At 47.7% G+C, this 14,374-nt stretch overlaps 1 protein-coding gene across 1 annotated transcript in view; it reads right to left on the minus strand.

Moving 5' to 3' along the window:
* amt (aminomethyltransferase) overlaps window positions 1–1,140 on the minus strand; it is a 42,795-nt gene extending 41,655 nt beyond the window's left edge. Inside the window, exon 1 of the mRNA XM_069939913.1 lies at window positions 899–1,140. Within this exon, the coding sequence (XP_069796014.1) occupies window positions 899–967 (69 nt within the window). The 5' untranslated portion in view covers window positions 968–1,140. The remainder of the gene's footprint in view (window positions 1–898) is intronic.
* Window positions 1,141–14,374: the final 13,234 nt, after the last annotated feature.

Below are 14,374 nucleotides of genomic sequence, written 5' to 3' on the forward strand. Positions count from 1 at the left end.
CAGCATAAATAAGGCAAATACTGCAGTTGACAAGGCTGGACAACAATCAAGGTTTTCAACATTGGGAATGCGAACAAAGATTGAACAAGTGCTACTGCGACTACAGGTTTATTTTCTTGAGAGAACAAGCTGAGAATGCAGTTTTTCTCTCTCAACAACAGCACCTTGCACATGGGTAAGGAATTATCTTTACCATTGGCTGCTCGTCTGGGGGGGGGAATCAACTACTTGGGACGTTCCAAAGTGAAAACTTTCACCATTCACAAACGCCGTCCCCCACCGACTCAACACCTCAACCCATCAGTCTTGTAAGGATTGCTCATGCTCCCCCACACCCCACCCACTTCACACCTCATCCCATCAGTCTTGTAAGGATTGCTCATGCCCCCCACCCCATTGACTCCACACCTCATCCCATCAGTCTTGTAAGGATTGCTCATGCCCCCCACCCCTCATCCCATCAGTCTTGTAAGGATTGCTCATGCCCCCCACCCCTCATCCCATCAGTCTTGTAAGGATTGCTCATGCCAACCCCCACCCCACCAACTCCACACCTCATCTCATCAATCTTGTTAGGATTGCTCATGCCCCCCCCACACCCCACCCCCCCAACTCCACACCTCGTCCCATCAGTCTCGTAAGGATTGCTCATGTCCCCCCCCCCCCCACCCTACCGACTCCACACCTCATCCCATGTCTTGTAAGGATTGCTCATGCCTCCCCACCCCACTGACTCCACACCTCATCCTATCAGTCTTGTAAGGATTGCTCATGCCCCCCACCCCCCCCACACCCCCTCCCGTCCCCCACCGACTCCACACCTCATCCCATCAGCAGCCGGGTTGACATGTCTTGTAAGGATTGCTCATGCCAACATCCCCCCACCACCACTCATTACCGTTCCTCCGTGACTGTGGCTGCTGTACAGGCGGACGGCGGACGCCAGCCGACTGCGGACTCCCAGCATGTCCGTCAAGACCGAGAACAGGTACTCAGCGTGATCCCGAACACAGTTGCTGCTCCCCTGGCAAACGGAGCATGCGCTCCACGGAGCCAGTGTGTGTGTGTGTGTGTGTGTCTGTCTATCTGTCTGTCTCTCTCTCTCTCCCCCCACCCTGGGAATTGTAGTCCCGCCTCCGGCTTAGGTGCTCCAATCCCGTGGACCACTACAACTCCCGCAATGCACCTCGCCACGAATCACCCGCGCTGATTGGCTCCTCGGTGAACTGGAAAAGAGGATCAACACATGAAATTTAATTCATCCACTCAGCAAAGAAAAAGTTAAAAATGCAATGCAAATACATATAGAAAAGAGTGGAAATTTTCTCCAACTCCTTCAACGGAGCTGGTTTATATTAGTTACATTCTTCGGACAGTTTGGCATCTCTTCCACAGATGATGAGTGATCCCAGAATTTTATATTCTTATTTTTAATAAATTGATCTAATTATGGCGGTGTCTTTATTAAAGAGTTTTGGATTCCCAGTCTAGATTGCATCTAACTTGCTGAAAAACTTTGCATTTGCAGACTGTTACACGATTTTTTCACGCGTTGGAAGGTTAAAGTGTTCTCTCTTTATTGCTCTGTTTGGATCCAGGCAAATTCTAAGCTTTCCATTCTTTTAGTCCACAATGACGAGTGAACTCACCCACTCTGCTGGCTCATCTATCTTCTGGATCACGTTCATGCTTTCCATCCTGTCCAACTTCTTTCAGTTGTTTTTTTTTTAAATTATTTTTCACACTATGAACCATATTGACCAAAATACACACAAACATTTCCCTCTTGAATATACACAGTGTAATTTTCTCCCCTTCCCCCCCCCCTCTCCCCACCCACTCAACGTTTAACATATTGTAGAGCTCGTCGAAAGAACCAAAGACTTGTTGATCCAAACCAAGGCTTTCATTAGCAAAAGACCGGAGCTCTTCACAGGTGGCCGACCAGTCCGGAATGATCCGACCTGGCTAGGGACACAACCCTTTAAGGCCCAGACAATAGGAGTGGCTTAGCTCTCAGCCAATCGCTGTAAGCACAGTCTAGATACAGTAACTATATACACTATGTACATTGGTGATAGACCTGTACTATCACATTCACCCCTTCTTGGAGAATTGACCCTGCAAAAAAAAACAAAAACGAGGGAGAGAATGAAAGGAAGGGGTAGGTCAAGGACTGTAGCGGTCAGGGGGTCTGACCATCCGGCGTGTCCGCCGTGGTGCCGCGATTGGGATCACTGGAGTGGTGTTGCCAGCGGGCTCGTCGGGAGCGACTGCTCCGTCGCTCAATTCCCCAGTCGTTTTGTCGGCAGGGTGGCCCGGGTCATTGGGATGCTGTTGGTCCTTCTGTTGCGGCACGGGGCCTGGAGAAGGAGTTGGGGGGTTTGCTGGGTCTACCGCGTCCTGAGCTAGGTCCCGCACCGAAACAGTGTCCTCCCGCCCGTCTGGGAACTCCACGTATGCGTAATGTGGGTTCGCGTGGAGTAGAGTCACTCGGTCGACCAAGGGGTCGTTCTTTGAGTGCCGGACGTGGCGTCGCAAAAGGACGGGGCCAGGGACGGTGAGCCATGCCGGTACAGTGGTTCCCGATTCGGATTTCCTCGGGAAAAGGAACATCCTTTCGTGGGGGGTGGCATTTGTTGCAGTACATAGGAGGGAGCGGATGGAGTGTAAAGCACTAGTGAGAACCTCCTGCCAGTGAGAGGTGGGGAGACCTTTAGACCGGAGAGCCAGTGTAACCGCTCTCCATATGGTGGCATTCTCCCTCTCGACCTGGCCATTACCGCGTGGGTTATAGCTCGTGGTCCTGCTTGAAGCAATACCACACTCCAGAAGGTACTGTTGCAGCTCTGCACTCATGAATGAGGACCCCCTATCACTGTGGATGGAATTGGGGTACCCGAAGATGGTGAAAATACTGTGAAGGGCCTGTATCACTGAGGTGGCAGTGGTGTCTGGGCAGGCTACAGCGAATGGGAAGCGGGAGTACTCGTCGATGGCCGTAAGGATGTAGGTATTACGGTTGGTCGACGGTAGGGGCCCCTTAAAGTCTACACTAAGACGCTCGAAGGGGCGGGTGGCTTTGATAACGTGGGAGTTATCCGGACGGAAGAAGTGGGGCTTGCATTCAGCGCACACCGAACAGGCTCGGGTCATGGAGCGGATCTCCTCGACTGTGTAGGGTAAGTTGCGCGCCTTGACAAAGTGAGCAAACCTAGTGACCCCTGGATGACAGAGCGCCTCATGGAGTTTCCGTAGTCTGTCCATCTGTATGCTGGCGCACGTCCCCCTGGAGAGCGCGTCAGGCGGGTCGTTGAGCTTACCAGGCCGGTACAGGATGTCATAGTTAAAGGTGGAGAGTTCGATTCTCCATCTGGCGATTTTGTCGTTTTTTATCTTACCACGCTGGGTGTTGCTGAACATGAAGGAGACCGCGCGTTGATCAGTCAACAGTGTAAAGCGCCTCCCAGCGAGGTAATGTCTCCAACGACGCACCGCTTCAACTATGGCCTGGGCCTCCTTCTTGATCGAGGAGTGTCTACTCTCCGGACCCTGGAGGGTTCTGGAGAAGAAGGCTACAGGCCGACCGGCCTGGTTCAAGGTGGCTGCCAGGGCGAAGTCGGATGCATCGCTCTCGACTTGAAATGGGACAGACTCATCGATCGCGTGCAGCGTCGCAGCAGCGATGATAAAATTGTAGAGCTCGTCGAAAGAACCAAAGACTTGTTGATCCAAACCAAGGCTTTCATTAGCAAAAGACCGGAGCTCTTCACAGGTGGCCGACCAGTCCGGAATGATCCGACCTGGCTAGGGACACAACCCTTTAAGGCCCAGACAATAGGAGTGGCTTAGCTCTCAGCCAATCGCTGTAAGCACAGTCTAGATACAGTAACTATATACACTATGTACATTGGTGAAAGACCAATGTATCATATATGATACATTAAACCCATTAAACAATGTCATCACACAACAAAAATAAACAAGAAATTTGTGTCATCTACTTTTACATACTGGGTCAGTTCATTTCGTCTTCTTCCCCTTTTGTCATTTTAGGTGGTGGAGGTCCGCGGTTGGACTTTGAAACGCAAATGGAACTTTTCTGCATGGATGTATTATCGGTGGCAAATGTTTATCCATTCTGATAGGATGCTCTCCTGGAAGGCAGCCTCGACCCTGAAATAGGTCATTGTACTCTTTGATGAGTTCATCTCCTTCGCTTTCCACAATGAGGACTCTTTTTACCAGGTTCAGTTTCTTACAGGCTGTTAAACCTAGTATGGCCTGTACATACTTTGGTACCACGATTTGTGCTCCAGTATCCAATTTAACTGAAATGTATATGTCATTTCACTTTTAATCTCAGCATCCAGTCTCTTTATCTTTCTTATTTTCAGTTACAACCTCTATCTCCCTTTCATCTACTGCATGGACCTTGCTTTGTCGCATTTGGTTCCTACAGCCACAGGCATAATGGTTGCTTTTTGCTTTTGTTGCACATATAGCATGTTTTACCATATGCTGGACATTTTTTTGGTAGGTGTTGTGACCTGCATCGACGACATGACTTTCGATTTGTCCCTTTCATTTTTGTTCACTGGCCACACCTCTCTTTCCACTTTGGTGCTCTTTTTATTAAATAGTTTATGTCACTGCATCCACATTGCAGCTAGTTTCACTGAACAGCTCTTTTGCCTCCATTTTTACAGTTTCTGAATCCCTACAGAGTGCTTTTTCCAGGTCTAAGTTTTGCTCTCTTAGCAGTCTCTCCCTTAGACTATTGTCTGGAATACTCACTTATCAGTGAGTCAGACAGTCCACCAAATTCACATTTTGCTTCTGTTTCTCAAATCAGACACATACTGATCAATACTTTCTTCCGTTTTCTATGCACCTGTGAAAAATTTGTTCCTTGCAAATGTCACATTACGTTTAGGTATGCAGTATGCCTCAAACTGTTCCATTATTTTTTTCCAGTTTCATTTTGTCTCCTTCAACAGCAAATGTGAAGTTATTATACATGTCCAGGGCTTCATCACCCACGACATGCAAGAAAACTGATGCTTTCACTTTTTTCGACAGCTCCAGCTGCCACTAAATACAATCCACAATCTGTAACAATTTTCAGCCACATTACCTGTCAGCTGAAGTTTCACTGGTGGATGTAATCCTTCCATTTTTCACTGTGCTAGCTTCTCTTCACTGATCAGTTGCTGACTTTAGATGTTACTTTTTAAATTATTTCCCTCTAATTTCCTTCATCCCATTTCTGACACCATGTTTCATCTTGTATTCATATTTGTGAGTTCCTAAGACAACATGTGGATGAACGAAAAGGTTCTTTACTTTAAAGTTGATAAAAACAGCACCTTGAGGTCATGAGGCTGAAAGTCTCCATTATAGATCTGCATCCTGTGTGTCTCCTGCTCTGTGTCAGCCCCTGGAGGCAGCCAAGTCTAATCAAACAGAAAGGCATTGCTAGTTGCCTTGTAACCACGATCACTATTATTACAGGTACAGGAGCCAAAAGATGAGCACTCAGTGACACAAGGACAGCCTCTTTCCCTTTACCGTTAAATTCCTGAATGAACAATGTACCATGACACTGCCTTAGTTTGACTTTCTCTTGCTCTGTTTATATAAGGCAGTTTATATGAATGTTTGCCCTACCTTTTTGCTGCCACAAAACAACAAATTTCATGTCACGTTCATGACAATACTGATTTTGATCCTATCCTTGTGTATTTAACAATACATTACCTTCATTCAACATTTTTCTCTCAATCCTGGGAGATTACTGTGTGCAAGATGGCTGCAGAATTCATTTTATTACTCTGCTCTTCAAAAAAGATTTAAATGACTGTAAAGCCACTCAAGAAAATAAAATAGTGCAGGGACATCTTATTCAGCCCCTTGCCTGCTTTATCTTTCATACAAGCTAGTTAGGAGCAAGAGCCTCTTGTGTCTGATCTATCATTTAATAAGAACTTGACTGATTTCGTTGCTACCTCGAGCGGAATCGGACGTATTTTCTCGTGCTCCAGTGAGACCTGACTGACAACCCAAATGCACCCTCTCATCCACTCCAACAGATACATCTACAAAAAACGTTACCTGTCAAACATCATTTCACTTTCACAATATCCATGTTGATCCTACTTAATCAAAATCATTATTTTCCAAATTACATGAGATCATTTCCTTTACTGCACATCCAGCATTTTCCAAGCTGCTGATCTCACATTATCAGGTCAATAATTCTGTACTTATTCTCTCCCTCTCTTTTTAAACAGCAAGGTTACATTGGCTGCCATCTGATTAGTAGGAATTATTCCAAAATCTATTGAACTTTGGAACATTATAACAAAAGCATCGTCTGTATCTCTTACCGCACCTTCCAAAATTCTAGGATGCAGCTAATTAGGTCCTTGGGTTTTATTAATTTTCAGATTCATTAACCTCCATAGGATTATTTATTAATATTCATTTTTCTTGAACTTCCTAATTTAGTAGGTTTTTTTTGAAGACAAGCACAAAATATTTGTCCAGCTCTGCTTGTTCTCATTTTCTACAATAAATTCTACTGTCTGCAAGGGGCAAGGGACCCATATCAGATCAGATACCATTTACTGTCATGAAATAAAATGGTATTATACAAAATTGGCTTTAGTTTGCGCAAAGCAGACAAAGATTTTCCATTAGCATTAGCTTTGCCCAGCGTCCCTTAAAGTCAGAGAAAAAGAACAAGAGAGGCCCCCAGAGTCATTGAGTGTCCGTGGAACACCAAGTGTCCATGGATGGACCGGATGCATGCAGAATATACACTGAATGGAGGATGCTAGAGTCACCGAGTGTCCGTGCATAGGGCCTTCAGAAATCAAAGTATTGAGAACAAGAGTTGGGACGTTGGTAATGCCAAATTTGGAGTATTGTGTGAAGTTTTGGTAATTCACCTCTCACCTACAGGAATTATATCAATAAGAGTGAAAGGATGCAGGAGAAAATTTATAGAATGTTGCTGGAGCTTAAAATGGGACATTATTCCCTAGAGCCTGTGAGTGAGGAGAGATTAGATTACGTGCCCTTCTAGTCTATGCTGAACTAATTTTCTGCCTAGTCTCACGGACCTGCACCAAGTCCATAACTCTCCCATCCATTTACCTCTCTAAATTCTTCTTAAAAGTTCAAATACAGCCTGCATTCACCACTTTAGCTGGCAGCTTATTTCTCATTCCTACCGCTCTCTTTGCGAAGAAGTTGCCTTCATGTTCCCCTAAACTTTTCCCTTTTCACCCTTAACCCATGTCCTCTGGTTTGTATCTCACCTAGCATCAGTGGAAAAAGCCAACCTACATTTTCTCTACCATTTAATGTGTATGACCTTTCTTGGTTTGTCCTTCCAAAATGCAACACCTCACATGTGTTTGCATTAAATTCCATCTGGCATTTTTCAGCCCATTTTTTCAGCTGGTCTAAATCCCTCTGCAAAATTTGAAAGCAAGCCTCACTGTCCACAACACCTCCAATCTTTGTGTTAGCTGCAATTTGCTGATCCAATTTACCACATTGTCATCCAAATCATTGATATAAATGACAAACAACAATAGTCCCAGCTCCGATCCTTAAGGCACACCACTAGTCACAGGACTCCAGTCTGAGAAGCAACCATCCACCACTCTTTGACTTCTTTTGTACACTCAATGTTGAATCCAGTTCACTACCTCATCATGAATACTGAGCATCTGAACCGTCCTGACTAACCTTCCATGGGGGACCTAGTCAAAGGCCTTACTACAGCCCAGATAGATAACATCCACAGCCTTTCCTTCATCAACTTTCCTGGTAACCTCCTCGAAATATTATATCAGATTTCTTAAACACGACCTACCACACACAAAGCCATGTTGACTGTCCCTAATCTGTCCTTGGCTATCCAAATATTTTTATATTCCATCTCTCAGAACAACTTGCAATAATTTACCTGCTAATGAGATCAGGCTCACCAGTCCATAATTTCCAGAGTTAGCTATCCTCCAATCCTCCAGCACCCATGGCTAAGGACATTTTAAATACAATTTCTACACTAGCCTCCCTCAAGGTTCGAGGAAATATCTTGCCAGGCCCTGGGGATTCATCCACCTTTGTTTACTTTAAGATATCAAGCACCTCCTCCTCTTTAACCTGTATCGGTTCCATGACCTCGCTGCATGTTTTTCCAACTTCCCTTGACACTGTGCCAGTTTCCTGATTAAATATTGATGCAAAATTCATTTAAGATTTCCACCATCTCTTTTGGTGCCATACATAGCCGACCACACTGATCTACAAGGGGATCAATTTTTTCCCTCACTATCCTTTTGCTCTAATATACCTTTAGAAACCCTTAGGATTTTCCTTAAATTGTCTGTCAAAGCAACCGGGATAAAGGTGTTGGCTGTCTTCCCTATATTGGCCTTTCATAATCTTGTGCTCTTTTCTTTGGCTTGGCTTCGCAGATGAAGATTTATGGAGGGGTAAAGTCCATGTCAGCTGCAGGCTCGTTTGTGGCTAACAAGTCCGATGCGGGACAGGCAGACACGGTTGCAGCAGTTGCAAGGGAAAATTGGTTGGTTGGGGTTGGGTGTTGGGTTTTTCCTCCTTTGTCTTTTGACAGTGAGGTGGGCTCTGCGGTCTTCTTCAAAGGAGGTTGCTGCCCGCCGAACTGTGAGGCGCCAAGATGCACGGTTTGAGGAGAGATCAGCCCACTGGCGGTGGTCAATGTGGCAGGCACCAAGAGATTTCTTTAGGCAGTCCTTGTACCTCTTCTTTGGTGCACCTCTGTCTCGGTGGCCAGTGGAGAGCTCACCATAGAACACGATCTTGGGAAGGCGATGGTCCTCCATTCTGGAGACGTGACCTACCCAGCGCAGTTTGATCTTCAGCAGTGTGGATTCGATGTTGTCGGCCTCTGCCATCTCGAGTACTTCGATGTTGGAGATGAAGTCGCTCCAATGAATGTTGAGGATGGAGCGGAGACAACGCTGGTGGAAGCGTTCTAGGAGCCGCAGGTGATGCCGGTAAAGGACCCATGATTCGGAGCCGAACAGGAGTATGGGTATGACAACGGCTCTGTATACGCTAATCTTTGTGAGGTTTTTCAGTTGGTTGTTTTTCCAGACTCTTTTGTGTAGTCTTCCAAAGGCGCTATTTGCCTTGGCGAGTCTGTTGTCTATCTCGTTGTCGATCCTTGCATCCGATTAAATGGTGCAGCCGAGATAGGTAAACTGGTTGACCGTTTTGAGTTTTGTGTGCCCGATGGAGATGTGGGGGGAGCTGGTAGTCATGGTGGGGAGCTGGCTGATGGAGGACCTCAGTTTTCTTCAGGCTGACTTCCAGGCCAAACATTTTGGCAGTTTCCGCAAAACAGGACATCAAGTGCTGAAGAGCTGGCTCTGAATTTCTAGGATTCGGGGAGAACCACATTTACTGTGTAGGTCCGTCGCATCGCAGCGGGTCTAACGGGAAGAAGTTTGCGGCGGCGCCAGGACCTTCCTCAGCCGCGCGGTCCAGGGAAAGCGGGCGACCCGCAGTTCACCGGGCCCCACCTGGGAGCGGCTGGTACCAGCGGGGTGTTTGGTGGAGTCGAGGCGTCGGTGCGAGGCCTTGTGGCGCCAACAGGGCGAGGCCGGAGGCCGCGGGGTTGGTGTATCTTGCAGACCTGTTTGTTTGCAGCAAGTAAGAAGTTATCACCTTGTAGCATCCGCTACAGCAGCGCGACCAAATAAAGAGACGTCCACACAAGCCACCGCCGCCTACCTTGTGCTCGGACTGGGGCCAGGGCCGCCGCCGCCTTTCCTGTGCCTGGACCGGGGCCTCCGCCAGCTTCGCTCTACCGAGGCTGGGGCCACCGCCGCCCCCTCGCTTCTGCCCAGACCGGGGCCTCCGCCTGCCTCACTCAATCGAGGCCGGGGCCGCTGCCTCCCCCTCGCTTCTGCCCGGACTGGGGCCTCCGCCTGCCTCACTCGATCGAGGCCGGGGCCGCTGCCTCCCCCTCGCTTCTGCCTGGACTGGGGCCTCCGCCTGCTTCACTCTACCGAGGCCGGGGCCACCGCCTCCCCCTCGCTTTTGCCCGGATCGGGGCCGCCGCCTCCCCCTCGCTTTTGCCCGGATCGGGGCCGCCACCGCCTACCTTCTGCTCAGACTGGGGCCGGGGCCGCCGCCACCTTCCCTGTGCCCGGACCTGGGCCATCACCTCCTTCTTTCTGCCCAGACCGGGGCCTCCGCCTGCTTCGCTCTACCGAGGCCGGGGCCACCGTCTCCCCCTCAATTCTGCCCGGACCGGGGCGTCCGCCTGCCTCACTTGACCGAGGCCGGGGCCGCCACCTCCCCCTTGCTTTTTACATTTTACACCCCAGTTACACAGCAGTAAGAAAGGGTGTGACTTGGTCAACCCCGTCAGAATCCAACCGGGTCCCTGACCTACCTCAGAGGTAGTTAGAGAACCCAATTAAACTTACCTCTCATTTGTCTCTTTCTCGCACCAGGACGTAGTCCAAGAGGTGCCAGTGTTTGGATGGGGGATGCATCCAGGTAGTCTTCAGGCTGTCCCTCTGCTGAAAAAGGGTGTTTGTAATGACAAGCCGCTGTTCTGCGCAGAGCTCCAACAGGAGGCGCCCATTGTCGTTGCACTTGGCGACACCATGCTTGCGCAGGATTCCTGGCCAGGTTTCTGAGTCTTTGCCGATGTGAGCGTTGAAGTCGCCAAGGATGACAACCTTGTCGGCTGTAGGGGTGCGTTGAATGAGGTTGCGCAGATCAGTGTAGAACTTGTCCTTTTCTGCTGGTTCCGCCTGGAGGATTGGAGCATAGACACTGATAAGGGTGATGCAATGCTTGTTTTGAAGGGGGAGTCGCATGGACATGATCCAGTCCGAGTGGCCTGTCGGGAGGTTTTCGAGTTTGGAGGCAATGGAGTTCTTGACCATGAAGCCTACACCAGATAGGCATCGTTCATCCATAGGCTTGCCAGACCAGTAGAGTGTGTAGCCCACGCCTGCCTTCTTGGAGGCTGTCTACATCTGTAGACCTCCATTAAATCACCTTTCATCCTTCTTCGCTCCAAAGAGAAAAGCCCTAATTCAGCTAAACTTAACTTGAAAGAAACCTTCTCCAATCCCAGCAACATCCTGGTAAATCTCCTCTGAACCCTCTCCACAGCTTCTACATCTTTCCTATAATGAGATGACCAGAACTGAACACAATATTCCAAGTCTGGTCAAACCAGAGTTTTTTTAGAGCTGCAACATTACCTCTCAACTCTTGAACTCAATTCCCTGATTAATGAATGCCAGTATACCATAAGCCTTCTTAACTACCCCATCAATCTGTGTGGCAACCTCAAGTGATCAATGGATTTGGACCCTAAGTCCCCTCTCTTCTTCCAACTTTTAAGAAACCTGCCATTAACCATGCACTCTGCCTTCAAGTTTGACCTTACAAATTGCATCACTTCACACTTATTTAGATTGAACTTCATCATCTACAAACTTGCTGATCCATCCCTCCATTTCTTCATTCAGGTCATTTATAAAAACACCAAGAGCAGGGGTCCCAGAACAGATTCCTGCCAAACTCCACTAGTCACTGGAATACATTCCATCCATTACAACCCTCTGCTTTCTGCAGGCAAGCTACTTCTGAATCCACTGAGCCATAGTTCCACGGATCCCATGCCTCATGAGCTTCTGAACGTCTACCATGGGGGACCTTGTCATATGGCTTACTAAAATCCATAGGTACTACTTCTACCACCCTACCTTCATCAATTTCTTTTGTTACTTCCTCAAAAAACTCAATTAGTCTCGTGAGGCATGGCCTTCACTTCACAAAGCCATGCTGACTATCCCTGAGGAGACTGTACTTCTCTAAATGCTAGTAAGTCCTGTCCCTAAGATTAATCTCCAATAGTAAGACTCACCGATCTATAATTTCCAGGATTCTCCCTATTACCTTTTATAGACAAGAGGACCACATTTGCCATTCTCAAATCTTCCAGTACCTCCCCAGCAATCTCTTCCCTCATTTCCTGTAACAACTTTGGAATATCCTGTCTGGTCCCAGGGCTTATTAAGAAGATCCAGCACTTCCTCTTGCTTAACTTCAACATGCTTCAGCACATATGCTTGTTCTATGCTGACTGTACCTTGACCAAGGTTTATCTCTAATGAACACTGAAGCAAAGTATTCATTGAGAGCCTCCTCTACCTCCTCCGCCTTCAAGCACACATTGCCTCCTTTACCCTGAAGCGGCCCTGCCTTCACTCTCCTCATCCTTCTGTTCTTCACGCATGCATAGCACGCCTCAATCCTACTTGCCAAGGCCATCTTAGCTCTCCGAAGTCCTTTCTACACTTGATCTTAGCCAAAAAGCTGAGGCGGTGACTCGTAAGTCCTTTCTTATGTTCCTTCCTGGCTACCATATAATTCTCATGAGCCTTTCCTATTTTTTGTTTCCTTCATCATATGCATTCTTCCTCCTCCTCTTATCTAGATACCTCACTTATTTTGTAATCCTACCCACTATTCCTTGTCCCAGCAGGACCATCCAATCCAGTGCCCCAAGTGGGGCACCCCAAGTGGTCTCTGGGAGTGAAACACAAAAAAATAGTAGTGCTGCAGGAGCTGAGGACCTACGGAGAGCAGGAAGAGGAGAGGAGACACTGTGCTGCTCTGCAGGGTTCTGCCCTGTCCGACTGCCGACAGCTCTGTGAAGGCTTAAAATGACCCATTATAAGAGTCAACAGTGACTTATTTTAATATCCCAAATGGAGGTACCTGTGTTTAGTAGCAGGCTCGAAGGGCTGCAGACACTGGGGTAGCAGAGGACTGGTGCAGGGCACTAGAAAACAGGGAGACCACCCCCCCCACCCCCCATTTGAGGAGAAGCAGAGGAGACTATGGCAGAGAAACAGTGAGGATCTTTGTGGCTGAAGATCACACAGGTGGCGGGTATTGTTGATTTGAGGCGATTCAACTGTCTGAATATATGCTTCTTGTAAAACCTCCTTTTCTCATCTCTTTTTCAACACTAAACAATTCACTATAATGTGATCAGGTTTCTTACAAAAATGACATACAAATCCAGAAGTACTGTTCTTTCCCACCTTACCTTCATCTTTTCTCTTAACATTCTTCCCAGACTTAATATCAGGCTTACCAGTCTGCTCCACATTATCCTTCAGAACAGGCTTCCTAATCTGTTCCACATTAACCCCCTGAACAGGCTTCCTAATCTGCTCCACATTAACCCCCTGAACAGGCTTCCTAATCTGTTCCACATTAACCCTCTGAACAGGCTTCCTAATCTGCTCCACGTTAACCCTCTGAACAGGCTTCCTAATCTGTTCCACATTAACCCCCTGAACAGGCTTCCTAATCTGCTCCACATTAACCCTCTGAACAGGCTTCCTAATCTGTTCCACATTAACCCTCTGAACAGGCTTCCTAATCTGTTCCACGTTAACCCTCTGAACAGGCTTCCTAATCTGTTCCACATTAATCCTCTGAACAGGCTTCCTAATCTGCTCCACGTTAACCCTCTGAACAGGGTCCCTAATCTGTTCCACATTAACCCTCTGAACAGGGTTCCTAATCTGTTCCACGTTAACCCTCTGAACAGGGTCCCTAATCTGTTCCACGTTAACCCTCTGAACAGGTTTCCTAATCTGTTCCACATTAACCCTCTGAACAGGGTTCCTAATCTGTTCCACGTTAACCCTCTGAACAGGGTCCCTAATCTGTTCCACGTTAACCCTCTGAACAAGGTTCCTAATCTGCTCCACGTTAACCCTCTGAACAGGCTTCCTAATCTGCTCCACGTTAACCCTCTGAACAAGGTTCCTAATCTGCTCCACGTTAACCCTCTGAACAGGGTTCCTAATCTGTTCCACGTTAACCCTCTGAACAGGGTTCCTAATCTGTTCCACGTTAACCCTCTGAACAGGCTTCCTAATCTGTTCCACATTAACCCTCTGAACAGGGTTCCTAATCTGCTCCACGTTAACCCTCTGAACAGGCTTCCTAATCTGCTCCACATTAACCCTCTGAACAGGGTTCCTAATCTGCTCCACATTAACCCTCTGAACAGGCTTCCTAATCTGCTCCACATTAACCCTCTGAACAGGGTTCCTAATCTGTTCCACGTTAACCCTCTGAACAGGCTTCCTAATCTGTTCCACATTAACCCTCTGAACAGGGTTCCTAATCTGTTCCACGTTAACCCTCTGAACAGGATTCCTAATCTGCTCCACGTTAACCCTCTGAACAGGCTTCCTAATCTGTTCCACGTTAACCCTCTGAACAGGCTTCCTAATCTGCTCCACGTTAACCCTCTGAA

The sequence above is a fragment of the Narcine bancroftii genome, chromosome 5, assembly GCF_036971445.1.
Source record: "Narcine bancroftii isolate sNarBan1 chromosome 5, sNarBan1.hap1, whole genome shotgun sequence".
Lineage (NCBI taxonomy): Eukaryota > Metazoa > Chordata > Chondrichthyes > Torpediniformes > Narcinidae > Narcine > Narcine bancroftii.